This window comes from Plectropomus leopardus, chromosome 21 (genome assembly GCF_008729295.1).
Source record: "Plectropomus leopardus isolate mb chromosome 21, YSFRI_Pleo_2.0, whole genome shotgun sequence".
Classification (NCBI taxonomy): Eukaryota; Metazoa; Chordata; class Actinopteri; order Perciformes; family Serranidae; genus Plectropomus; species Plectropomus leopardus.
In genome coordinates this window covers 1,757,419-1,784,623 of record NC_056483.1, presented here as the reverse complement: position 1 = coordinate 1,784,623, position 27,205 = coordinate 1,757,419, and the positions used below count along the sequence as shown (strand labels likewise).

At 40.2% G+C, this 27,205-nt stretch overlaps 2 protein-coding genes across 4 annotated transcripts in view; one reads left to right on the top strand and one right to left on the bottom strand.

Moving 5' to 3' along the window:
• Positions 1-27,205, top strand: part of LOC121960680 (cadherin-20-like) — a 656,497-nt gene that overhangs the window by 332,261 nt on the left and 297,031 nt on the right. The window lies entirely within an intron of this gene.
• Positions 1-27,205, bottom strand: part of drosha (drosha ribonuclease III) — a 139,765-nt gene that overhangs the window by 69,711 nt on the left and 42,849 nt on the right. For all 3 annotated transcript variants that reach the window (XM_042510487.1, XM_042510485.1, XM_042510488.1), the window contains 5 exons: positions 20,591-20,690; positions 15,054-15,161; positions 8,498-8,605; positions 934-1,072; positions 760-820 (listed from right to left, as the gene is read on the bottom strand). In XM_042510487.1, coding sequence (XP_042366421.1) covers positions 760-820; positions 934-1,072; positions 8,498-8,605; positions 15,054-15,161; positions 20,591-20,690 — 516 coding nt within the window. The remainder of the gene's footprint in view (positions 1-759; positions 821-933; positions 1,073-8,497; positions 8,606-15,053; positions 15,162-20,590; positions 20,691-27,205) is intronic.

The following is a 27,205-nucleotide window of genomic DNA, read 5'->3' as shown; positions in this document are numbered from 1 at the left end:
GAAATCCTGAAATGTCCTAGAAACATCTTAAATCCTAGAAATGTCTTAAAATCCCCGAAATGTCTTATCTTAGAAACATGTATTGGGCTGCTGTGACTGGCCGCCGGCCTCCTGTCATTTTGCAAAAGTGGACCCTAAACAAAACAAGCTGAGTAAAAAAAATGTAGAGTTTTAGAGAAAACATTTAGGCTTTTTTTTAAGAAAACATGTCTTCCAAACTCATGAGCCTGCGGGTTTGGAAGGCCTGTTTTCTTCCAAAATGACACCATTTCTTACAGCCAGAAACTGTAAAAACTGAAATTACCGCTGGATTGTCAAATTTCCCTCCGGTCCTTGAACACAGCATGTGTTATTATACATGTTTGTGAAAAAGATTTCCATGACTTTTCCGAATATATCAGGGTATATTTAGTTTTCAAAACTTTTCCAGGTCTTGGTAATTACTGTTTGCCTATCCATCACTTTTCCAGGTTTTCATGACCTTACAAATTGTGGCAAACACACATATACAAGCACACGTACACAGCGGCTCGCCTAATCAGCACTGTGAGAATAACAGCAGCTCACATTCAATAATAAGTAGCCGTTGCCCTTAAAATTAGCTCATTTCATTTCCCCTGTGATATTCCTTCCTTTCACAGTTTAAGTTAATTTTCTTGTCAGCAGGCCTGCCGGGTATATTAATCACACGGATCGTCCCTTTGATTGCTCCTGTGGTCAGTGATAGCATGAACAGATATGTGCCTGCGGGCAGCCTACCTGGAGGGGGAGGGGTCATCCTGCCCCAGACGAGACATGATGTTAATCAACGTGTTGATTCCTGGGAACAAAGTGCCGGCGAGGAGAAGAGGTGAGAGAACAAATGAGACGGTGCGGTCACTTCACAGTAAGGACAGGAACAAAGACAGGGATACAGAGGCAGAAATGACCCACCTTTCTTCCTCATGTACATGTGGTGGACTTTCCGGTCTCCGTACTTCGGCTGGCGGATGCCACAGTTGGAGAGGGAGTTGCGGGCATGATCGGGATTCATACCGAAATTGAGGTGATGACTGGGGTGAGTCATGGCCAGCTGGAGGAGAGGACAGAAGAGTCAGCAAATAGCAGTAAGATAACATTTTTTAACCACAGGATCATTTTCAGAAACCTTTCTAGGAACTTCAGCTGTGTTAAAGCTTCAAGAACCAGAGTAAATGATAATATATTTCTAGTTTTCCACTCAAACTGCTTTTACACAATATGCCACATTCAACCATTCGCACACACAGTCATACAGTGATGGTCGAGGCGTAAATACAAGGTGCCACCTGACCAAGAAAACTTTAATCATGTTTTCATTGCAGATCAGGGTTTTTTTTTTTCAGGGTAAAACATTTATGGGAACAGCATTATAAAAAAGCCCCAAAATAACAAGACATGCAATGTTTCATTCATCTAACCCTTTAAAACCTGAACAAACTGGTTTAAATTATTGAAAAAAAGAGCGACTTCAGAAGACATGGCCAAGAAATTAGCGAAAAATTAGTAAAAAATGAATAAAGTTTAAAAAAAGGGTAAAAACATAGACATAAAAAAACAAACATAATTTAAAATGTTTAATTGCGAACCTAAGCAGATTGGTTTGTTTTCTTGAAAAAACAAAGGGAAAAAGAAATGAGCAACTTAAGCAAGAAACTAGCTAGAAATTAGTCAAAATTAAATAAATAAAAAAAAAAAAAAAAAAAAGAAAATGAACCAAGAAAATTACTGGAAAAAGTTTTTCTAATTTTAAATTTTTAATTATGTATATAGTTTTCTGGACATTTTTCACATTTTTTATCTATTTTTTAAACTAATTTTCAGGTATTTTTCTTTTCTTTTTCTCACCTTTCAAAAATTTTTTGCAATGTGCGGGACATTTCTCACCAAGTCTCTTACTGCACTTCCCCCTGTATTTTTGAAAGAAATCATACCAATTTGCTCTGGACTCAAAGGGTTAAACTTAATATTATTTTGTTTTTTGAGGGAGGTAAGTGTAAAAAAGTGTCAGAGCAACACTTTTTTTTTTTTTTTTACAGTCAAGCACCGTGTCTCTGTGGCATTTTCAGTTCTCACTGTCTTAAACATCAAAGTCTTTGCAAATAACCAAGACCTGCAGACAGTCATATCATTTGCAAAAAAAAATGCTGCACAAATAAAACCCTATTTCCGTTATCAGTCTAATTTACCTAATCTTCACAGGTCCTCAGATGTAATTGGAATGCAGACAGAAATACACCAAAAGGGCTTTTACGTCCTCATATGGCTCCTGACTTTAGCTTTTGGGGCTCTTTAGTTTGTGGTCACATCAAACTGACGGACATCAACAACATGGCCCAACCCCGTGCTCTGCGAAAACCCTCCGCAGAGCCTGATGAGTTTTCTTTTGACTAATGACTAATTACAAACGGTAACACTGGTCAAAGCAAATCAGCCTGATAATGTTGGATCAGCAGTCGCTCTGACGGAAAGAGGAGAGAGAGCGGCGTTTAGGTGAGAGTGTCCCCTCTTGCCTCTTTGTCACCCTGAAGTTGTCTGTATGAAAATTAATGACTTAAACTTTCAAACCTGTAAAGAGAGGCAAAAGTGGGAATTTAAGGTAAAATAACCCTGAAGGAAACCGCATTAGTCGACGCTCGGCTTTTGTTTGAAAAACTGCTGTGCCTAGAAAGACTGCCACGGCTGAACATCTCAAACTCGCTGAGGGAAGAAAAAGAGAAAAGATAGGGCTCAGTAGGATATGTCAAGCCTTTATCAATCTTACATTAGGAGAATGTTAATCTCAGCCGAAAAAAAAAAAAAAAAAACTCCAACTACTCTCCCCCCTGGGCTTGCTTTTCAAAATGCTTGTCTCCTTTCAGCCAACTTCAAATCAATTTCAAGCTCCAATGAGATATATATGTAAAACGTTAACAGAGAGGTTTCAATATTTATAGTTGCTCAAGAGGCCTTCAGCTTTGTAGCCTCGAACACGAAGGCGACAAATTCAACAGCAATTGTATTTTTTTTCTGTGGTTAAGAGGAACAACACTTTTTTTAAGGGAGGAAAAAAAACTAGTTATTTGACATGACACAAGCAGAAATCTAGCAATTCTCAGTGCCGTGTTGGCAGTTTGATAAAAAAATATAAATAAAAACAACAACCACATCTACTCGCAATTTCAACTCCCCCATTGTGCGATGTCAGACACAAGTCAATGACGGCCCACTACACGGCCTCAACTGCAGAGTCTGGTGCTCGAAAGGAAGCGCATCAAGGAAAAAATACATCAGTTATTCTGTAAACACTGCAGGTCCTTCACAGTTAAGGACAACATCCAACAACAGTATTGGCTCTTAAGCGGAATCTGCGGGGAGGATTGACGTCTGCAACTGTTCCCGTCGACATAATGACGGCGTAAAGTATCGCAGGGATTTGGATTTAGTGATCACTGCCTCAGCTGCTGCTCAACTGCCTTTGGCTAAACGGGAATAAACATCATCGCTCAGCGGAGAGCCGCAGACTCGACTGGAAAGAGCGTACTTGAACCTGCACTCAGAGAAACTGATGGGCAAACTGCCTGCTTGGCAAACAGCATCCGACGATGTCATTACTTTGCACTGCATTATTTAATATACACAGGTAAATCAGGACTCAGGGGTAAACAAAAGGGGAGCGCAGTGGGACTGCTTGAAATTTTGGGATATTCATTCTGCAGTACTAATGTCATGGCGTTAAAGGTTGGGTAAAGGTAGGTATGGTTGTCACCATAACTACTGTTTTGGATTATATATTGTTCCATAAGTAACTGCGATAAACAACATTATTGTCATTTTGAGAATATTTTGTGCCACTGATATCATAATATAATAGCATGATAATGCAGAGGGTTCATACACGTTTTTACCAAAAACTTTCTGTGACTTTTTTGACTTTTTGTCACTCAAAGTTTTTTTTGTTTTTTTTTTTAATTTGACAACATTTAATTATACTGACTTTCAGACTTTATATACAAATTACATAAATATAAAAGGATCCACAGTCAGAAACTTGACTTTTTCATGAATATTGGGGAAATATGATTATCGATACTAAATAAAAAGTTTAGAACATGATGAGAACTTAATATTTAAATACAGCTAAGGGACTGTTTGTTATTTATGAGAGGGGAGGGAGTTGTGCAAAAAGGGCGAGGCATGTCAAATCATTTTTTTAAGCATTGGGGAGAAACGTGTGCTTTTTTTGGCTGAGGAGAGCGGCATACAAGTTTAAATGTCAGTATTTCTTCGACCACTGTTTTTTTAAAGACAACATGATGGCATGTTTTCTTAAAAAATGCCTCGTCTTCTTTTTTCTTTAAAATTGTTCCATCCACAGTTATCGCCAGCAGGGAGGCATGAAAATAGATGTTACCAATTATTTTGAGATTTTAGAATGCAACAGAAAAAAAATCATAAAATCCTACTTCCTATGTCTTCGTGTTTTTATGACTTTTAAAAGATTAATTTAAGATATTTTAATACCAAATGAGGCCCCTTTTATTTATTTATATATATATATATATATATATATATATATATATATGAATTTAATGCATTTTAATACTTTTTCAGGATCCCCAGAAACATCTACAAATACTTCCAGCTCCTTTTTATTTTTATTTCTTAACTATATTTTTGTAAAAAAAAGTTTTTACCATCAGTTTTTTTTAATATTAGCAATTGTTTAAGTATTTTTAAAACATGTCTGGAGGGGGACTGAAAGGGGGCATGATATGGCAAAATCACAACATGTCGCAGTAGTAATTAACCAGTAAAATATGACAAATTATAAATTTAAATTATTTTTTTTATTTTTATAAATATAAAAAAAACTGCGTCATAAATCTCTACAGATTAACTGTCATTAAACCACTTCTTTAAATATTAATCCGTCTCCAGCTGTTGGTTCAGGTTTTTGTTAAGGCAGAGCAAAAATCACACATCAATACATTCTAGTTTCTATGTCCCATCGCTATAAAAACAATGCCTCAAATAACTACATAATATGCAACATTTTTCATTTGTAACAAGAAATATTTAAATATCCGCTCAAAAACACAAACAAATATTCTAAGCTCGTAAAATGGTATTCAGGCCAGCCCTACTTGAAACAGATGGACACCTCAATCACATGGCGGAGCATGCGACGCCATGAATAACAAAACAAATAAAATACCCTGGTACTCTGTACACAGTCACAGATGCATTCGTGGGGGCACACAAACAAAAGCGTACAATATCAGAGGCGAGGCCGAGGACTTGTACGGTTAAATTATTGAGATCCTCTGTGATGCCTCTCATTCTGTCAGCATGGGTCAAAAGTGAGGAATGGGGATGAAGCAACAGGGGGCGGGTGGGATTATGAAGGTTTGGTGGATGTGGGGATGCGGGAGCATGTGGCGACCATGAACACACGTCTCTCTGCAAACCCCCCCCCCCCAAAGTTTTAAATGCTAAATGTTTAACAGGGAGGCTCTCAGAAGAGAAGCTTCAAAGGGCCGTGGCTCGACTGGAGCCAGGCGGGGGGAAGTGCCGAGTGCAGGGGCTCCTGCTCTCGGGCTGGGTTTTTGTCAGTTGCCTCATGCCAGGATCACATTGCCATTCTGCACCGAAATAACAGGTATGTTGCTGCACACGGAACCAAACGATGTTCTCAGAGCTCCGCTGGCTGAGTATAGCGGAGTGATGCTACATTTACAACATATGTTCTCTTTGCAGTTTTGATTTGCAGATATGCTTTCATTAAAACATTACAGAGAGCAGCTGGAAACAAGCATTGATTTAGCTCAGACCCACCAAACTCTCCGCTTTCCCAGATGATCCGCTGCTTTCATCTCTTCTAAAGAAAATATGAAAAAAAAGGGAACTAAATTCTCATTCCTTTAATAGGAGTACAGCTCATTACGCTTCAAAGCTAGAACAAAAAATCCCATTCTGAAATACCGATTCAACTGTCCTAAAACTAGGAATGACAGCCAAAGTCCTGCTCTTCACTAGAAACACTTCAAGTATAACCAGCACTATGTTTCACTCAGTGTGAGCTCAATATGTCAAAATATTTCAGACTATATTCTGCTGTCTCTGACTATCAATATAATTTTATCAATAAAGATGCAACAGTTGCACAATTAATTCATTATTCAATCAATATGCAATGATTAAGTCTAAAGCTCCTGCTGTTGCAGGAATTTGGTACATCATCGTCTATGCCAATGTCAGGGTGTATTTTAGCTGTTTTTTAGTGTTTCTTTCTTTTGTTTTTATGAATCATATTTATAGCTAATGGTAAGCACTTTCCTTAATTGATTTTTGGTCAGATTAATGAACGATTAAGAGTTATTTTAGTTTTTTAAGTTTTGAAGTTTTAGTTAGTTCAAACAATATCATATGTGTTTTTTTCTCAATCAAAGCTCACAGCAACTTATGCATAAACTTTGACAGCACTGCACCATGGACTGATCGATTAAATTTCACCTGTTCGAAAAATTGATGTACTTTATAGTCTCTCTTAGTACTAGTTTCATTTTGTCTTTTTTGTGTTTTATATTGCTTGCGTTGGAATTATTTTTTGATTTTGCATTTTGTTCTATGTTGTCTGTCTGTAACTTCGGTTGCCACCTGCCTTTAACAGCACTCTTGAAATAGAAATTTTTAATCTCAGGAAGTTTTTCTAGTTAAATAAAGGGGAAATAAAGCCCCCCCAAAATGCCATTGGTATGTGAACAAAAGGTAAAATTGGGATTACGAAAGGTAAACATTTCATGTAAGAACCGTTGCCATGTAAACAGCCCCTTAATCCTGCTAATTTTTACACACCAGATCCTTAAATTCGCTTTCTTTAACGGGACTCAATGTGCTCTGGACTTGGTCTTGATTTGGACTCAACAGGACCTGGTCTGAGACTTCTTCTAAATTCAGTTTAACTGGTGTTGACCACAGCCCCTGGCATCTGATGGAGAAACTAAAAAGACATTTCCAGTGGAGCATTCCTTTACAGAGCACCATGTTTTAAAATCTATACTATCGTTTGAAAATGTTTAGTTCACCAATACATTATATAGAGCTGGAGATAAATTAATTCAAAGCACACAAACCATGAACCAAAGCACAATTCATTTATAATGCAATCACAGAGCGGTGCGAGATCTCTCATGTTGGAAATCGCCACTGGAAAACATTCAACTCATTAAATATGGTCATTCCATCAGAAAGGAGGCAAATGGGAAGAGACAGCCGATCTGAAATCAGGTCTGACTGGGAGAAGGCTGTTTGAACAAGCACCATTGCACTCCTGTAGCCGCTCTGTCCAAATCTATCTGGGCACAACGTGTGTGTGTGCTGTGGGACATTAGCCACTGATGCGTGTGTGTGTGCAGTAGATGAGGAAGGTGCTGCAAGCCGAGCAATGATGGCTCCCTACTTAGGCCATTTCGGGTCCCGGTGGTGGTGAACTGCTGACAGCCCTGGCTCTATCCGCACACACAAACAGCGATGTCGTAGTATTAACACCTCAGTGGACAGAAGTGCAGACGGACAAGATGAGCCGACACACTGTGGAGGCCTGTATGCGAGCTGTCACAATCAAACCGATTGTTTTCCTTTTGTTTGTTTGCGAGTTGAAGGACTGGAATGAGAAAGAGGGAGGGACAGATCCATTATCTTATCCCCACGAGACGGAGATGTCAAGCTGAAATGGGCGTCTCCTCGATGAAAGGGCTGCAGCTTGTCGGCCGCCGGCTGGCCTCACAGTGGGTCAGTGTTTCCTTTTAAGCGCTCGTGATGACAGGTCGTCATTATACACAAACGACAAAAAGGCCAATCGTTGATCGATATGTGCAAATCCGTGTGCGCGCAGATGCACCCAGAGCAAGGAGCAGACGAGCGTGCACACACAAGAGCCTTGAGCGAATCTTAATGCATCCTTCCCCCTTTTTAACTATGTATAGGCTACAACACATTGATTTCTAATGTATCAGGTTATGACAGCTCTTCAATATTGCTGGAGGCAGCCGTGGGGCTTACTCCAAGAGCACACAGCTTGAGGCTGCAGACCTGACAGGGGAGAGCTGGCATTACGGAGGAGGCTGTTGTTGTCCTGACTACTGTCACTGCTACTCACAGCAGACCCAGGCGGCTTGTTGCAGAGATATGACTCAGGCCGGTGTGTGGGTTACCTTAGCTGACTCCTGAGCCCCTTGTTTCCACCTGAACTATCCCTGCAGAGGTGGAATGGGCACAGTAATGAGGCAAGCGCTGCCTCCATGGATTCCAGCGCACAAGCAGCCCCCTGCACAAAATGTTTACTTTTTTATCTGGCCGGCTTGTAGATTGCGCCCTGCCTGAAAGAACCACGGGGATCTGCCATATCTACCCTGTTAGTTATCAACTATGCCAGCCTTTAAATAATGCAGCCTGAGTCGCTTTTGTAAGTGTGGAAGCTGTCGTGACTGCGCCTTACCTGAAGGAGGCAGCGCTCCTTGAAGACGTAGCCGATGAGCTTATCCAGGTGCATCAGACACTGGTGGTACCGGATGTGGTGGGTGAGGACAGGCAGCATCATGGCGTGCTGTGAAAGGACAGAGAGAAATGGTTAAAAAAAAAAAAAAAAACAAAGCAAAGGGAGACAAAATTGAAAAAGTCAAAGAAATAGGAAGAGACAGAGAATGAGGATCATGCCTCATATGAGAGAAGAGTGTGTTTTGAGAGAAAGCGTGATGAAGAGATTGCCAGAAAGAAAAGGGTTGATAGAGGGAACAGGCAGGGAGAAATCAATCAGCCAGTCATTATTTATTAAGTGGCGCTCTGCAACAGAGAGATGAAATAATCAAAAACCCAATCGCTGCACTGTGAGAGGGAATGACAGCGAGGAGGGGAAATTCACATTCGGACAGGACAGTCAAATCAAAGCCCATTCTGGCATGTTGACACACTCACATTCGAACAAACACTGACAGCCCCCTCTGACCCTCATATATTAAAAAAAAGGGGAAAAAAAGTTTAACAAAGTGGAAGAAAAGTGAAAGTGGAGGGTGAGGAAGAGTTGTGAGTGATGAGTGTGTGCATATCAGCCGGGGGAATGTGACATGGAAAGTGAGAAGCAAAACAGAAAACAGTCAGAGGTCAGCAAATTAGTCTGACAGTCAGAGAGCCAATCTACAGAATCATTAGTGGAGGCTTATCAAGTTGGCCACTCTGAGTGGCTGAGGAACTGTAGCAAAGGCTGGTGTACACACATTAACCCCGTGCCACCACATGAGAGAGGAGGGAGCCATGCATGTTTTAATTAGTGCTACTGGGGAGGGTGAGCCCGAGGCCCGGCGGCTACAAGCACTGCTGCCACGTAGCCCTGGGGCCATCACAGGGGCCGTGGTGACACACTCCCCAGGCCTTGTTAAGCAGCCAATTAACAAAAGCCAGGCCCTGGTCGTGTCTACAGCTCCCGACCTGTTCTGATGACTGCTGGAGTGACTGAGTATATGTGTGCACAGAGGCGAAGTGGGGGCTTGTTAGAGTTGATACTCTGGTAATTAAAAGGTGGGAAATTTGTAATTTACTGTCAAGAAAGACGTTTGGGCAGTTTGGACGCTGTCCAGCCTGACCGGCGGCCTGAATTTCCTTTTCCCCTGGCTGAAATATCATCAGCATGAATTTTAAATTGCACTTTAAGACACTATATCAACATTTTATTAACTGAAATGTCATGAAGTGGTTGTTCCGACTTGTTTTCCATTTAAAAACTCAAGATTGGAACTTCTGTAAAAATAACTTTGAGTCATATTTGCTGAAACTGTCACTGAATCCACACAGTAAAACACAAAATAATAATGTTCCTCTGCCTCCACTTGTGCTTTTAATGGCATTTGCAAGAATCCACCACTGCTGATGGAAAACAACTTGAATCCACAGATTTGAGGATTCTCTAACACAAGCTGATAATTATGTCAATCACAGCTCATGAACTGTTAAACTAGGCAGCAGCGACCAAGCAGCAACCTCCCAGGCTGAAAAATGCAGCCAACGCAAAAGTGCAGTTCGTCTAATAGCCACTAGAGGCTGGTTCCAGAAGTGAGTCAATCTCATAGACTGTATGTGTCCAACATTAATGACATACATCATTTTTTAAATGTTTGTTGTTGTTTTTTTTTTTCAAATAATTCACCCGTTTACATTTCATTAGAGCTTAAAGATGCAGATATTTAAGGACTGGGACGCTTGAGTGATAGTCTATGAGTTAAAGCCACCCCTCGCTCACTTACAACTCAACCCTAGTCCAAGTACGGTCACTATTGCTCCATCAAACCCAAGCTGGTGCAGAACTCTTAAACAAGAGCCCATGAAAAGATTGGTGATGAGGTAGTTACATCGATTATTTTATACAGGTGTTTCCCAAACTTCTCCTCGAGTACCACTTGTCCTGCGTGTTTTAGATCTCTTTCTGCTCCAACAAGCAGAGTCAACTGATCAACTTGTTGTGAACTCCTGAAGCTGCTTGTTGACAGGCTGATCATTTAATTCAGCTGAGTTGCAGCAGGGAGAGATCAAAAACATGCCAGGCAAGTGGTGCTTGAGGTTTGGGAAATGCTGCTGCTGCTGTTTAATATAATCTATGTGCTGATCAAGTATGAATATAGATTGTGTTACTGAATCACATATTTTTTTTCAGAATCTTTTTTTGTGTACTGTTTAGCTGTAAAGTGAGAAAGTTAGCCATGGCCGCCGTGTTGTAAACAGTCAACAGTCAGAGCAAACTTTCTCATTTTGTTTTCTACAAACTGTTCGGCAGTAAGATTAAAAAAATGTGCTCTGGCAGGTCGGCGGTGCTTTGTTATGGCTTGATTGTTTTCAACATGGCGGCGGAGTCCTAAACTATCTCATTTTACAGCTAAACAGTAAACTATGATATGTTTATGAAAATAACTGAGATGAGTAACAGGAAATTCAGTGACAAAATCTTGATTTGTATTTGACCAGCACTGCAGCGAGTGACAGCTGTGTGAGAGACTAGGAGGCGGTAGAGAAGCATTATTTTTCACATGAATTATAATCTCTTTTATGTACTGCTGCATAGATGTAGTGAGTTTTTTTTTTTTAATTTAATGCTTATTTAAAAGGGACATAGCATATAGACAATCAGTATAAAATACAAATGTAAATATGCTGAGGTTTGCAGGGCTGCTAATTTACATCTGTAGTCACTTAGCAGATAACAGACAATAAGAATAAAGAGAGAAAAAGTGAAAAAAGACAGAGGAAGCAATAAAGAAAAATAATACAATTCACATAGAGAACAAAAATGCAGTAAGAGTAGCGATGTAAACTGTATGACATAAAGTGCATGGTGCAAAGTACCTTATCTATGTGCCAAATTCAACATATGTATTGGTTGCACACATGCATCACGGATCACTAGATAAAAGCAAACATTGCCAAAAAAGTATGTTTTTGTTTTTTAATAAAAGTTTAAAACTATGGCTTTAATCACATCTATTTGGTTTGTATGGAATAAAAATATAACAGATCATATATACAGATGTACTCTGTATCTTGTGTTATAGAGATATCATTGTAAGGCTAAAGGCTTTTCAATCTTCTACTCTAAATTATTTTATGATGTTTTATTGGGCAACATATATTTGGCAAGGCCAAGTATTAAAACTATTCAAATTTTCAGTTGAGGTTTAATCTACTTCCTACCTGCCAGCAATGTAAAAGTAGAAAGTTTTGTTCCTCTGTGCTTTGGCTTAGTTATGTGATGTAAAAGTAGGCTGATTAATGAAAAAAGTAATATAATGATATATAAATAAATGCACCGCACTGTTGCAGTGAACAAAGATACACCCACACATATTTCCTCTGATGTCGAAGGGAAAACAAGCTGCCTTTCCCTTGAAATGTTAAATTCAACTGATAGCCTTCACATGGATGTGATCAGGGCCACAAAAAGGCAGGAAGACAAAGCAGAGAAGCAGCACCAAATCAAAAAATAAACATACAAATATAAAATAAAACACTGATGAATAAGTAAATTCCTGCTTCCGATGTGCAGCCTGGTCCTTGACAGAGCCTTTCAAGTGAAACAACCTTGGTGCAGCCAAGCGATGTCAGTAACGAGGGGGTTGATTTTGTTCCCAACAGATCGCCTGCTTTTATTATAGTGAAGCAAAAAAAAAAACTATGGGTCAGTTTTGCCGTTCTATCTTGTCTGTGTCACACGTTGTGCAGAGTGTACCACCGCTGTTCGAACTGAAATTATTCATGAACCAATTAGTCGTAGCAGTACAGCTTGAAGCAAATATAATTGGGCAGCAATTATGGATCGGATCCTTCTTTGCTAGACCTTGCTGTAAGAGAGGTCTGGTCTGCGAGGCTAGAACTTTCTGTCATCCCTCTCCAAATGTGAGCATGAGTATCAGCTGTAGGCTACCCTTGCTGCATAAGGGGATGTGTTCAGAGACAGAGTTGTGCAATGGCACGTCACGATGGCAATTATTTTCTGCGTAACAGGCAGAAAATATTAGAATAGATAATAAATAAAGGAATTACAAAGTAAAACACACGAGTCCATTTCATTACGCTGACAAATCTGTGAACAAATGCAGTGCTGTATGTTTCAGTGGGCACAGCATGCCACTAACACATTCAGGGTTATGGTTCAAGTCTCATTAGGGCCGCCAAATTGTATGCACGCATGGAACTGTAAGCTGCATATGTTGCCCCACTTCGAGATAACATGTAGACCATATGGAGATTAAATTCCATCCTGGTTTATTTTGCAGCTAATAAGAGCATAAGGAGAGATACTGGTGCGATCGTTCTCCGCAGACTTGAGTGGTGGGTGAAGTTGTATATAAATAAAATGGCAGGTCTGAGACATTACTTAATGAAGGGTATGGTTGCTGAGGCTCTGTGGGAGTCCACTTTCCTTACACAGATCTTGACACTTGAATAGAGAAGTGACGCAATGTGTGGAAAGATCAGAAGCCAAGTTTCTGACTGTGGCTCTGCTGTGAGCACTGGTCTGTGTCTGAGTCTGAGAGGAAGTACCGCCGCTGTGTGCATGTATGTGCAAATTCAAAGGATAATTGTGGTGTATTACAATGCATATTACAAGGTTATCTAGAAGATCTAAAGCTCTTTTTTGGAGGTAAAACTAAAAGTGTGTGCATCCAAAATGTCGGTGGTGCTCCCCTCATTGCCCAGGAGAACTCTGAACACGGTAAAACAGGAGATCAAAGTGCAACCAGCAATGCAATAAGGCAGAATTGTCCATTAAATATGACCATGGCACTTAGTGTTTAGCTGCCCTGAACTGGCTTTCAGTCGGTTTGAGATTTGATTTTAATATTTTATTAATAACTTTGGGCTGCCCAAGGTCTAGCTGCTGTTTGGATGGCTAAGACTGACCCTGCAGATACCAGGGCATGATCTCAGATTCAGTCTTGATAGCTGAACTCAATGTACAGACTGGCTTCAACAAATGCGCAGGCACTTGTCATCAGAGAATCCAACCTCTGTAAAAGCCAAAACACACCGCCACCCAGCCATGCATGCCATAACAGCCACCTCTATTATCTCCTATGTTCCTATGTGTAACTTTTTAGGCAAGACATAAGCAGCATTTGTGGCAATACAACAGTCTGCCTTTGGTGCCACTAGTTCAATAGTCAGTTCATTTTAAGTCATTTATCAAGCAAAAGAAGGAAGAAAAACCTTCACCTTCTTTGCTCTCAGCTTCTTAAATATAAGGATTCACTATTGAAGTTAGGTGTCGGGTCTCCACGTGTCACCAGAACTTCAGTACGACTTTGCACTGATTCTTCAAGTCTGTGGAGCTCTACTCGAAGGATGAACATCATTCTGCTAAGAGATATTCCATCATTTGGTATTTTGATGATGGCGCTGGAGAGCGCTGTCGAAAACACTACTCCGAAATCTCACAAAAATAAAAAAAAAAAAATTCAGAATACCAGACCTGTTTTGCATTTTTATAGATGCCACGGCACATGATTGCATGTTAACTGCTTAATTGTACCATGCAGTGCACCTGTGGAAGCATCTGCAGTCGTGTTTTCAGGGGTTTCCTTTAATCGTCACCAATCTGTATGTCATTTTAAGCTGAATATTTTGGGGTCTGAACTGCTGTCTTCAAATAAAAAAAAAAAAGACATTTCTTTTGGCTGTGGAAACTTATGAATAGCATTTTTCTCGATTTTCTTAAAAGAAAAGATTATAAAATTAATCCTTATTTGCTGTCCTACCACATTTAAAACTTTAGAACATCACTTTTCATGTGATGATTTCAGGTATCTCTTGTAAGTATTGAAACCTTTTAAACCTGAGCAAATTGGTTTGATTTCTTCAAAAACACGGGGGAAAAAGGCAATGAGTGCTTGGTAAGAAATGTTCCATGAATTGCAAGAAATTAGTAGATTGAGAAAATTATTTAAAAAATTGAAAAAAAGAAAAAAGCTACTAACAAACTATGTTTATAATTATCATAATTGCACATTTAATTATCATAATTTTCAAGGCACTCTTTCCTCGTCTTGTTTGCCTTGTGTTTTTTCTCCTTTGTTGCCTTTTTTGTAATTTTAAGGTTATTTTTTTGTACTTTTTACACATTTCTTGGTAATTATTGATTGTTTCATTTTTTTTTTTTGCTTTTTTTCCTTCTTCTTCAAACACTTTTAGAAGAAATCAAGCAGAATTTCTCATGTTTAAAAAGCTATTTTTATTAAAGGGTTTCCGACTGAAATTGATATTATTGCTTGTGTTCTTGTCTGCGTTCTGTCACTGCATTGTATTTACACTTTTTTCTAGTAACAAAGCACTTTGTATCACTTTAGAAACAGGGTTTCATTGTTACATAAAGGTTATATAAATGTCAAACAGTGCGTGTGTTTGTGCGACTGCATGTGGATCTGTGTCTGAACATCTGAATGTTGGCTTTTCACGTGTTAGATCCATGAGCATGTGCCGCGGCGTGAATGCATGTGTCAGTTGACGAGTGTTACCTGACAGACGTCGGAGCGGATGCCAGTCTTCCAGAAGCCCTGACTGCTGAGCTCCACTGTCACCTCACGGCGCATAGTGTTCTTCTGACGGATCTTCTGAAGAGCTTCCTGCCAAACAATCAGCCAGTCAATTATTGATCTGCTGGAGCACAGCCTTCGGGGACAGCTCCCATCCTCCCAACCCCGCCCTGCACCTCACTCCCCCTTCTTCCCTTCCTTCACTCCTGTTCCCCTAACAGATAGGCTGGCACATGCAATAAACTGAAACCTCCATAGCATGACATAAATACAGAAAAGCAGTGGACAGGAGCAACAGGGCCAGTGACAGCTCTGCTAGTTCTGGCTAATTGAGGCGCTGCAATGGGTCAGCAATGTGGCTGTGGGCAGTTGTGGTGGTGGTACTGGGTGTGGGAAGGCTGACACAAAGGCTTCAGTCCCAGTCACCAAGAGCCAAGGCACCTGGCTGCCCATTAGGGACCACCACACAAAGCCTAGAGGTACCTCCATCAGCAGCAGGAATCATTACAGACACACACACACAGCATCATGTCAGCCCCACAGCAAATAACTGGAAATTCAGTAGGGAGGGGGTGAGTCTGAGACAAAAGGGCCCGACAAATAACAACCAAGATGGAAGATGTATTGACAGACTGCACCTCCTAAAGTGTGTGCGCACGCATGTGTTTCATTCAACTGAGAATTATCGACTCCGTCTGAGTTCGCCGTGATCTGCCTAAAATGGAACGCCAGGAATTTTTGACTCGCAGAGGAAATAAGAACAACAAAGGCATGAATAAATAATGCCATCCTACTTTGAACTGTGCATCAAAGTGAACACGCTCACCCACACGCGGCACTTGCGCGCACGCACGCACGCACACGCACGCACACACACACACACACACACACACAACAAATCTTTCCACGGACAGCCAGCCACTGTATATATGGAAAGCAGTAATCACAGCAAAGTGTGAATATGTAAATAGTTTATTATGCAAGGCTTTCTACAGGGTCGGGGAATGGACAGAAGTACAAAAAATAAATAATTGACCAGGACGAGGAGGCGTGGAGACCAACTTTCTGCTGGTCAAACAGACAAGTCACGGCCCATTTGACTTTTATCATCACATCCTTCAGCTAAGAGGAGTGTTTGTGTTTTGGATCAGGTTGAGGTCAAACACCAAAGACGCTGTCTGAAACTCACTGCCCGAGGAAGGCGAGAGTACATCTGCTGCATGTAAGCTCCCTCGCTCACTTACTGCTTTTGCAAGTTCATTTAGATAACTTCAGTTCATTCTGTTGTTTACATTAACCCTCAAACTGTGCAAATTGAAAATGCGAATATAAAATATGCCTAATGGAAACATTTCAATTTTTTACGCTTGCACGGATGGTATTTCACATACTTTCAGATTAAACAAAAATACATAATCATGCCAAAATGCCCTATGCATGAACAGTGAAGATGAAGAGTGCAAAGTGCATAAAATGTACCAAACAGTTGCTAAGAATAAACCTCTCTTCAGTACTGGAAATAAGCACCAGTCATCAGCCAAATGCTGGTAAATTTTATTTATATTTATGTTTAAGCTGCTGGTAGATCTGCTTCATTCACCAGTCAAAAAAAAGATGGGAAACTAATGAGTAGCTGTTAGATTTTGAAATCCACTAGCCACATCAGCTGGTGTAAAAAAAAAAAAATCAACCCTGATTATGATGGTATTAGCAAGTGTTCAAATAATAAATTTACAGCAATTGAATATGGATACTAAAAAAGGGAATTATGATATGTTAAATACAGTAAAAAGGCTTTTAAATCTAAGTTTAAAGACATTATTTATGTGAAAAAAGGTTGTAATCAAGGTTGAAATTTATATAATAAAGGACTGAATGAGTTATTTTTATAATTAGATTTCCTTGGCACAAAAGGGGAAATAAAAAATAATTTAAAAAAATATTGTTATCAGCCAGTATGTTATTTTAAACATCGGTATCAGCCCAGATTTTTACAATCAGTGCATCCCTGCTTCATTTGATTCTCTGTATTTTTGCCTAAAGGATGTTTTTTTATTGATTGCTTCCTAAAACTTCCACTAGGGATGGAAATAAATGAAGATTTTTGTCAAGGACCATGTTTGAGCGCCAAAATCTTCAGATTGGGCCAGTTTATGTTGCAGCGGGACAATGATCCTCATAAACACGTCCCAGTCAGCGCTGGAGCAGACTGAGAAAAACAGTGTTAAGTTCTCGTGTGGCCCAGCTGAAGCCCAGACTGGAAACCAACGGAAAATCTGTGGAATGAGTTGGAGATAGCTTTTCAAAGATGCTCCTCATACAGCTCGTCTGAGCTCGGCCAAATCTGCGAGGAAGAATCAGAGCAAATCCCCAAATCCACATATGCCGAGCTGATAGAGAAGACTCGGAGCTAAATTCACTGCCAAAGTACTGACTCGGGGCTGAATACTTATTCAAATTAGAGACAGGAGATAATAAAGTCACATTCATTTTCACTGCAGTGACATAAATGTTTTATAACCTGTGTTTTTTTCCTGTCTTTGTTGGTTATATTATGCAGAAAATGGAATTAAAACAATGAACATTTAAGTTTAATTGTTATATTTTGAATGCAAAGTCATCCAAAAAACATCAGAGAAAGAGTGAAAGGAGTTGGAGTGTTTTCTGAAGACAATAACAGTCTGCATGTTTGAGGCCAAGTCATGTGTTTGGCTGAGAGACTCACAAAAGATCCATCTGGACAAAACACACAGACAGTCTGTGAAAAGTGTTTCCCCTACCATAATGTTGGGGGGAGCGGCCCACCTGCCTAATCAACGAGGAGTTATTGATTTCATTCATTTGTTGTTTATTTGTTGTTTTTAAATAATGAACATTTACTCGGTCATGAAGAACGAAACTTGGCATTTAAAGTTTAAATAATATGCCGTATTCATGCACAGTGTGTATGATTGAGAAAAAGACCGCAGTCAAGCCAGCTATCACTCAAATCTCTGAGGTCAAACCAGCTAAAGTTGTATTGCACCTATATTAGTGGCACTTAGACAGGCAGCACATTGTTATTTCTGTAGATTGTCTTTTTATCACCAACGCATTTATCAGTAACAGTTCAGACTGAAATAAATGAATGTGTTGCATCGAATGTCGGTTTAACCTTCTGAAACCTTGATACGCAACTTCTCTTGTGCGGCATTTAGATGCCTTTCACAAGTTTTTAATCCCTTGAACTCTGAGCAAAGTGGTTTGATTTCTTTCAAAACTGAGGAAAAACATGATTTGATAGGAAATATCCTGCACGTTTCAAAGAATTAGTAGATTTATACGTTTTTTTTGTTTTTGTTTTCTAAAGGAAAAACGTCAATAATTATCTGTTATACATTTTCATCATTTTAAAGAATTATTCTAATTATAAGCAGTTTTTTTCAAGTAATATACCTATTGATGTTTTGTTTTTGGTTTTCTTTGCTATTTTTTTAGGTCATTTTCTGGTATTTCTTTTACTAATTTCTTGCTAAGTTTCTGGGTCATTTCTTCCTAAGTTGCCCATTGCCTCATTCCATTTCTTTTAAAAGAAATCAAGCCATTTTACCCAGGTTTCAAGGGGTTAAGTGGTTCTCCTGTCGTGAAAGACCAGTGCAACTTATGGTCAAAGTTGGTTCGGATCCCTGAAATCCATCTGGGTAACACACTCAGAAAGTCTGCATGTCACTCAACGCCACACCAGTTCTCTCTCTCTCTCTCTCTCTCTCTCTCTCTCACTCACACACACACACACACACACACACACACACACACACACACACACACGCACCCCTGCATGCTCTCAGCATGAGATCTGGAAATGGGTGCAAAGACGTGCACCCTGGTGTGAAGGCCAGTTTCAGCCACACCTCTGTTCTGCAGCTCTGTGGACTCCAGCCTGAGCTTGCAGGAATCAAAGAGCCAGCTGGAGCAACACTGCTGTGAACACCTCTGCCAGTGTGATTCTTAATGGTAGAAAATGTCAGAAAAACAGACGTTAAGTGTTCGACTGAAAGAGCGTTTACACAGGAAGCCTGAGTTCCCTTGGGCATTAAATAGGCAGCGTTGCCACACTGCTGCCACTGCGCTGAAGACACACTGACATGGCTAATGCTCGTGCTGGAGCCTGATGGACCCAGTGTGTGAGTGTGCATGTGTTTGGGTTCACTAATTGCTCCAGTGCAGGTTGACAGTAGGATTGTCAGGGCCTGTTAGCCAGAGAGCTTTTGCCGAGCTACCTGGGAAACAAGCTAATTGAGCTGAGTTCTTACTCATTATTGATTCAGAGTGTATCAAACAGAGCAGAAGAATACACACACTCGCAGCCTCAGACAGTGGAGAAGCTGTATCTACTGTAGAGAAGTTACAGCAGTCCCTTCAGGACAGATACGGCGAGACAAAGTGTGTGCTCAGCTACCTCAGGCCACACACAGCACTGGTGATTCCCTGTGGCTACATGGTCATTACTTCACCAAACCTGGACCTTTTTTTTTTTTTGTTCTCGGTCTCTGGTGGTGGTTCGACCTTCACACTCAACTCAGGAGAGCAGTTACAGCAGTTTGAGGCTTAGCCCACACACACACACACACGGGTCTTTTTGAAAATTGGGTTTTTCCCTCTGTTCTAACAAAAAAAGTCCTGTCCACAGTGTTATAAAGAAATAAATCTAATAGAAATGCAAAAATAAGAACATACCAAACAGACAAAACTATGCAAAAAAAGAGAAGAATTTGGCCAATTAGAAGCCCAACAGGCTGTTATCAGAAGGCCACCTGATATTTTGTTATAAGTCGGGTGCAAAATTTGGCGTACCGTTATAGTCCGGTGTTTGGCTTCATATCAAACAGGTTCGAAAATGTTTACACTGATCCAGCTCGAGTTACAGATGATGCAATCTGTCAAACATCATGCTCAAAATGCCTACATCTAAACAGAATCCCGGATAAAACTCGTTTATACTCTCTCAATAAAGGTTTGGTTAATAATTAACAGGAGACAGGAGCATGAATTAAACAAATACTATACAATAACCTGTATCTGGTCTTATGCACATGGTATTCATGCAATATTTAAATATTCCTCTGTTGTGGAAAATCATTCATAGCGTGAAAGTGAGGCTGTGCTCTTTGCAAAAATCAGCAATACCAGAAAATAATGTTGCCTTTGTATGTTCTGCCTGTCTCACTTTTTGTTTAGTGAAACAGCATCCTTGTTACTTTCGGGCATTAGCTCTGACTACCAGCAGCGAGTTCCAGATAAGCGGCGTTAGAATCAGTGCGCACAGCAGGAATAATAGTAATAGTTTTTACTCTTATTTCTGCAGAGTGTGCAAATGGGGCCAGTGTTTCAGCATAACCTTTCATATCTGCAGGAAATGAGCTCCAGAAATATTTAAATTGAAAGCACACTGCTCCCCGCATGCACATAACAAGTGCAGGGCCACATGACAAAATAGGAATGTGACAAAAAAAAAGAGAATTTGTGTTCTTTCAACCCACCTCTCTCTGTGTCAGCTTCTGCTTGTCAATCTGCTTGACCTTGGGGCTGTTGGCCAGCAGGTGGCGTAGTTTCACATAGCTCTTCCACAGCTTCTGGTACCTGCAGACAGCAAATGAGGAGGTGTCAGTGCTGACAGCAGTCGATCTCCCCCCTTCACTCTGCTGCTTTGCAACAACACATCAATATTTCATCCGCAGCTTGGCCCGGTATTAAACATAATTTAACAGTTGCCTGCGGCCGTTATTGCATTAGCTGCTCGTGGACACAGAAGATTCTCTGTGTTTCTGATGTCCACTGTTTGAACTGTGAGGGCACACACACTAACGATTTCACCTCCTTTTCTTGTGAAACGCTGTAACGTCTGACGCACGGCTCGAGATCCATCTCACAACCTCCTCATTCTCATTTTCTATAAAACCTCCATTGTCTTTGCTCTCATTTGCATCTGAAAAGAGGCAGGGAGTTATCGGCAAGGTGACATGAAGCCACCATACTAACCACCTACCCTTTCCCCCCCTCCTTCCCCCCACTCTCTCTCTCTCTTTTCAATCAGACCTCCTGATTGATGCACTGAGGGCCGAGTGTGACCGTTCTGCTCCCATTCAGGAGACTTTCTCCTCATTTACCCAGAGTTATTCAATTATGATTGGTGGGATGGAGGGGTGAGGTGGTGCGGGGGAAAGGATGGTGCATTGACAGAGAGAAAGGCAGAAAGGAGAAGGAAGAAGGGAGCAAGGAAGGAAGTAGAAATGAGGGTGGAATAGAAGAATTATAGAGCTTTAATAGTGGGGACTTCATTAGAGACTGAGACGAGGGAATGAGACGGCTTTACCGCCCCGATTATCAGCTCACCACCACCTCCGCACTGAGGCAGCCCGGGCGGACGAGAGACGGTGAGGGGAAGTACGAGAGAGCGAGACGGAGAGAGAGAGAAAGTCTATCCAGCCTGGGAGGCCCCCTCGTCCCCAATCCGCTCCAATGACCTTTCCACGGATCCGCTGTGTGCTCTCGGGGCAGCAGTGCCGCCGCTCTCGCCACTCCCTGCACATGCTTTCATTAGCATATGCTGCCTCTTTTGGTCCCCCCCCCCCCTTCCTCTTTTCAGGCACGGTATCTGTAGCACTGCTGGCTTCATCTATCTGCTGAAGCACTGGCTTTTTGGCATTCGGTAATGGCTCTACTCAAACATGACAGGACCATTACCAGATTGAAGTGCTGTACTTGGCGATATTTGGCACCAGGTGGGTGAGGCGGCGAAAGAACGGCGGCGAGTTAGAAAATACTGATCGCAAATTATAAACTTGTTTTGCAGTTAAATGACTGTTTGTCTTTTTGTTTGCATATATGACAATTGTGAGCACGCTAATCAGCTGATTCTTAACCCTTTGAAACCTGGATCACTTTTCTTGTGCTGCATTCAGACACCTTTCACTAGAATTTAACCCTTTGAAACTTCAGTAAATTGTTAAGATTACTTTCAAAAGCATAAGGAAATTACAAGAAATTAATAGATTTAGAAAAAAATTTTTAAAATGTCGAGACGTTTTAAAAAATATTTATATATATTGAAAATAATGTTATTGAATAAGAATTATCATTGTTTTTAAGCATTTTTTTGAAGTCATTCCCTCTTTTGTTTTTGTTTAAGACTTTCTTAATTTTATTAACATTTTTTTATTCAAAATTTCAGGTTATTTTTTTGCACATTTTCCTAAAAAATAAATTAATTTTTGCTCATGGCCTTCTTCCCGTGTTTCTAAAAGAAATCATGCCAATTTGCTCAAGTTTTAAATGGTTAAAAGTCTAACCAAACCAAAGGGTCCAATCCAGCCTTCTGGATTACTTTACAAAGTGTGAAGTTTCACAGAAGTCATTAATTATAGAGCCAGACTGCTTTTTATCTCAGACAAATTAAAAAGTAAATACCACTAAATTGTGAGGAAAATTCTTTAGTCTTTGATTTTTTTTGGGTAGTTGTACTCAGTTTTCTGCAATTTGAAACGTCACCACTAGATGCCACTAAATCCTACACTTTGTTTCTTACAGCATCATTAAAACTGAGAAGCGATGTTGTGAGTTTCATTTCACTTCTGCTGCTTACATACATGACAAAAACTTCTTTTTTTAACAAGTAACAGTTCGAAAACTGAGAAATTAGGGAAACTAAAGGTATAATATTGTGTTTTTCTACACAGTAAAGAGAAAAAAACATCTTTATAGACTTATGATTGATCTTCAAATTGGCTCATACTGTAAAAATCCAACTGTGCGTGAGACAATTACAATAAATGACAAGGGACAATTCATTACAGTGTTCTTTAAAGTATACTGAGGACAGATTTAAAGGGACAGTTCACTTCAGATCAAAAAAAGACATATTTTTTTGTTTTACCTATAGTACTAGTTATCACTGTAGATTGATTTAGTGTGGTGTTGGTCCTTCTAGGCTGAGCTGCAACATTAGCTAGCCGGATCCTGGAAGACCAACGTGATGCGGTTTGAGGATGTAGTTCAAAAGAAAGAAAATAGTTCCTATATGAAACTGCTCACTACAAGATTCGTGGATTATTTTGAGTAGGCGGGTCATGATTTCTGAAAAGAGACATTGCTGTTATGTTTTCCAAATGTATTTTTTGGCACTTTGAGCACCATAAGCAGAGTACCATCTAGTTTCATTATATATGAAACTATATATTATGAGAGAAAGCAGACATTTATACGGTCGATATTTAACACTCTACAACTCACACCAAAACTATCTAGATTGATAAATAGCACTAGAGATAAGAGGAAAAATACATATTTTTGGTTTTGGGGTGAACAGTCCCTTTAAGATCTCTCTCTGTCTCTCTTGTTATTTTACTTTTGTGCAACTGTAGCCTTTTAAACACTGAAAACATGACAGGATACAATTCACAGAGATTGAATGCACTCCAAAGTGCCCAGCAGCACGGAGCAGGAAGTTCAGAAAGGTCCAGTTTTATCAGAATATGCTCTGACGCAGCGAGAAACAACCCAACAACAGCCAATCATGCTAATTTTGCTTCCCTCGTGAAAATGAGACACACGTTTTCTACTCCTGTCAAGTATGTTAAAAACGTAAGCTACCAGGGCTTAAAAAAGAAAAAAAGACTCATGGAAACACAGCACTCAGGAGATGAACTATTTCACTGTGTGTCAGCAGAGTGGCAGTGTCAGAAAGAGAAAAAATATATATATAAATATCCGCCCAATCAGGGCTAACTATGTAAATTATGTGCTCAACTTCAGGCTCGTGAGAGACAAGAGCGACCCTGTCAGTCTGCAACCATATGTGTCACTGAGGCGTGAACGTGAGAGCGTTCAATTCAAACACGTGTTACAGTTTGTGTTAATGAAATGCTATTTGGTGCAGTCCTGAAAGATTGCCATTACTCTTACAGAAAAGACGCTGTGTGGCGTATTCAAGAGACAACGTGTTAGACTGACAGCACATCGATGTGTCTGTCTGAAAAGAGCTTTCTGACTCTTTGTGGGGACGTGCTGCAGAAACTCAGAACATACAGAACAAAATCATTGGATGGTATATTGTAAAACAAGAAAAATATGATTTTATTCAATTCATAAGCTTAAAGTATCGCATAAATAATTGTCTAAACTTCACACGAACTGAACTTTTATACTGCAGTTATTTATGTTATATTTTACATTGCAACTTGTTATTTGCTGACATTGAAGTAAAGGCAAGATTGAGTGTTGCATTATATTGAAAAGACTTTTAAAAGACTAAAATCTGACTTCCTCTCACATCGGAAGACAATATGAGTTTTTAGTCAAACTCTAGATTTTGCAAAGATGTTGCAGGGTCACATTTGCAAGACAACAACTAGATTGCTCTTGAGTATTAGGCCAAACTCCTTTTAAGAAATGTGGCATTTTAACAATTCCTCATGTGTCTGCAAAAAAACACAACTCCAGATACACAAGATAAAAGGTGACCTATGTTGACAGTATTCTTGTCAATTTGGCATCAATATAACATCAACTTGCTATCAGCCTCTGTGGGTTAGCCGGGCTATTTTAGTGGGAGTACACTCAAGGAATGAGTATTGGACTGTGTTTAAAAGAAGTATAATTTTCCACTAAAATATCGCTGGTTGGTGAATCAGATACACTCAGAATTAAACATATCCTTCTTCACTCCACGACTTCAACCAGTTTCTCCTCCTTTTCCATCTTTACCCTTAAAAACCTGTGCAAAAGTGGCCTGATTTCCTTCAAGAACATGAAGAGCATGCAATAAGCAACTAAAAAGAAAAAGGAAAAGGCCCAAAAGTAAGCAAGAAACTAGTAAAAAAGTGACAAGAAATTTATTTCAAAAACAGGAAGTGAACTGAAAAAAGTGCTCAAATAAAATAAAAATAATAAGTCCTGTAAATAACTAAACTTACTATTGTTAACCAACCAACTATTGTTTTCTTGGTAATTTTTCTTAGTTATTTATTAATTTTCAAGTAATTCTCTCCCTCTTTTTTTTTGTTGCAAATTTCATGTCATTTTCTTGTCATATTTTATTAAATTTTTTGCAATTTGCGGGACATTTCACACCACATTCCCGGCTGTGTTTTTTCCTATGTGTATGAAAGATATCAAACCAATTTCCTCACGATTCAAAGGTTTAAATATTTAAGAAAGGCGTCGGACCGCAACACAAGAAATCTGTACTCAATCCAGGTTTTAAAGGGTTAAGAGAGCCCAAACTGAGTTTTATAACAACCCTACATCACACAATCCATCACTGAAAATTTTTCTGCACCCCCTTTTTCTCTTTTTTTAACCACCTATTTATGTGTTCATTCTATTTTATTTAATTATTTATCTTTTGATATACTTTCTTCAATCATTTATCTTTTTATTTTTCCTTTTTACATGATTGAAATGTCTTTATGTTCATTTGGTTGTGTGTTCTGTTTTTGTACATTCACATAAAAAGTTCAGTAAAAAGCTGGCATTACACTGGAAGTGTAATTCCTTTGTAAATCTAAATACTCAGATTTGCACAAAGCTGTACTTTCCAAATCATTTTGGATGTTTTGAATGTTTGAATGCTGCTGAAGGTTGTGTGTGAAAACGTTGAAATAAAAAGAAGCAGAAGTATTGCATAGCTCAGCTCTGTTGTGGGGTGTGCAATGCCTCTTTTAGGGGAGCAGAATATTTTCGTCACACTTTGAGCATGATGTTTTGTAGATGCCTGTGTTAAAAAGCAAAGTGCATCCATACAAATGTATTATTGACAGCTTAGCTGTTTACTGAGGGAGTGATCGGTATCAATATGAGCAAATTCTCAGGGTTGCATGATATCAATAAGGAACTTGAAAAAAAGGTTTCCAGCCCTCCATGTCTCCAAGTCTCAACCTACTTTCTTGCAGTTTCTCTGTCTCTTATACTCTATTTTTGCTTTTTGTTTCTGCATGCAATTCATGTACTTTTTCTGTTTTCCCCTCCCACAGTCCGTCCATCATGTTCCTTTCATGTTCCGTCCCTCTTGTCTCTCGTCTGCCCCGCTCCTTCCATCCTGCTCTCTTCTCTTTACATCGCCTGACCTCTCTGACATGTCATCATTCTTGCCTCAGCTGTCGTGATGGAGCTGGAGGAGCTCGAGTGGCAGCGCAAATGCGTCCGGCGGACAAGTGCGAGGCGAAACGAGACAACACAGCGTCTTCAGTCTCCTGAGTTAATATATGCTGCTGCTGTGTCCAAGGCTCCCTCTCTGTGGCATTGCCGCCGCTGCAATCAACACCGACTCCTGCCCTCGCTACACGCATCATTAGCAGTGGTAGGAAATCCTTTCCGCCGGTCTCTTACTACTCGTTTCTGCATCGGCTAATGATGTCCCAGTCCATCCATAAATTTGTCGTTGTCTGCCGCTTTGAGAAGTTTGACATGGCAGCAGGGTGCACGGGGATGAAAGAGCTCCGCGGACAGGCGGCTACAATGTAGCGGTGGGGGGGAGGGGACATTAGTCAGGGGGGAGAAGCAAACTAGTTCTGCCTAAATGGATTTCCTAATGATCATCCTCTTGTTTGCGTCTTCATCACCACCATTTTCCTCTTGCACCTCCCTTCTGACTGCTGTGATTGAGACCAGATATTGGGAGTTGAGTAAGAGAGCCACAGGTTTAAATTTAGACTGAGAGAGTTGTGCGCTGACTTCTGATTGGCGCTCTGTGTTTGTCGCATCTCTCTCTGAACGCCTCGGAGAACTCTGATGATCTAATACGCTGCTTTTGTTAATTATGCAGCAGCACAGTGGAGTATTCCCTGCTGCAGCCCCGTGGCGTGTGTGGCATTACTATTCACGAGACATAAACCGCGGCGGCTCCCACGGCGGAGGCACCCAGCGGAAACCTGGGGACCCGTGACGATGCATGTGAAAATGTCACGCCACTCGTTTTCTCATCCTTCTCATCCCCATATTTCCATCTATACCCCCCCTTCTTCGACATACTCTCGTCCTTCTGCGACATGAGAGATTCTGCCCTCGCGGCGTCCTGGGAGAGCGCTGGTGAATGAGGGAACAAGGGAGACGCCACGCGGTGGGTGGGGGGAGAGATCTGTGTGTGTGTGTACATGTAT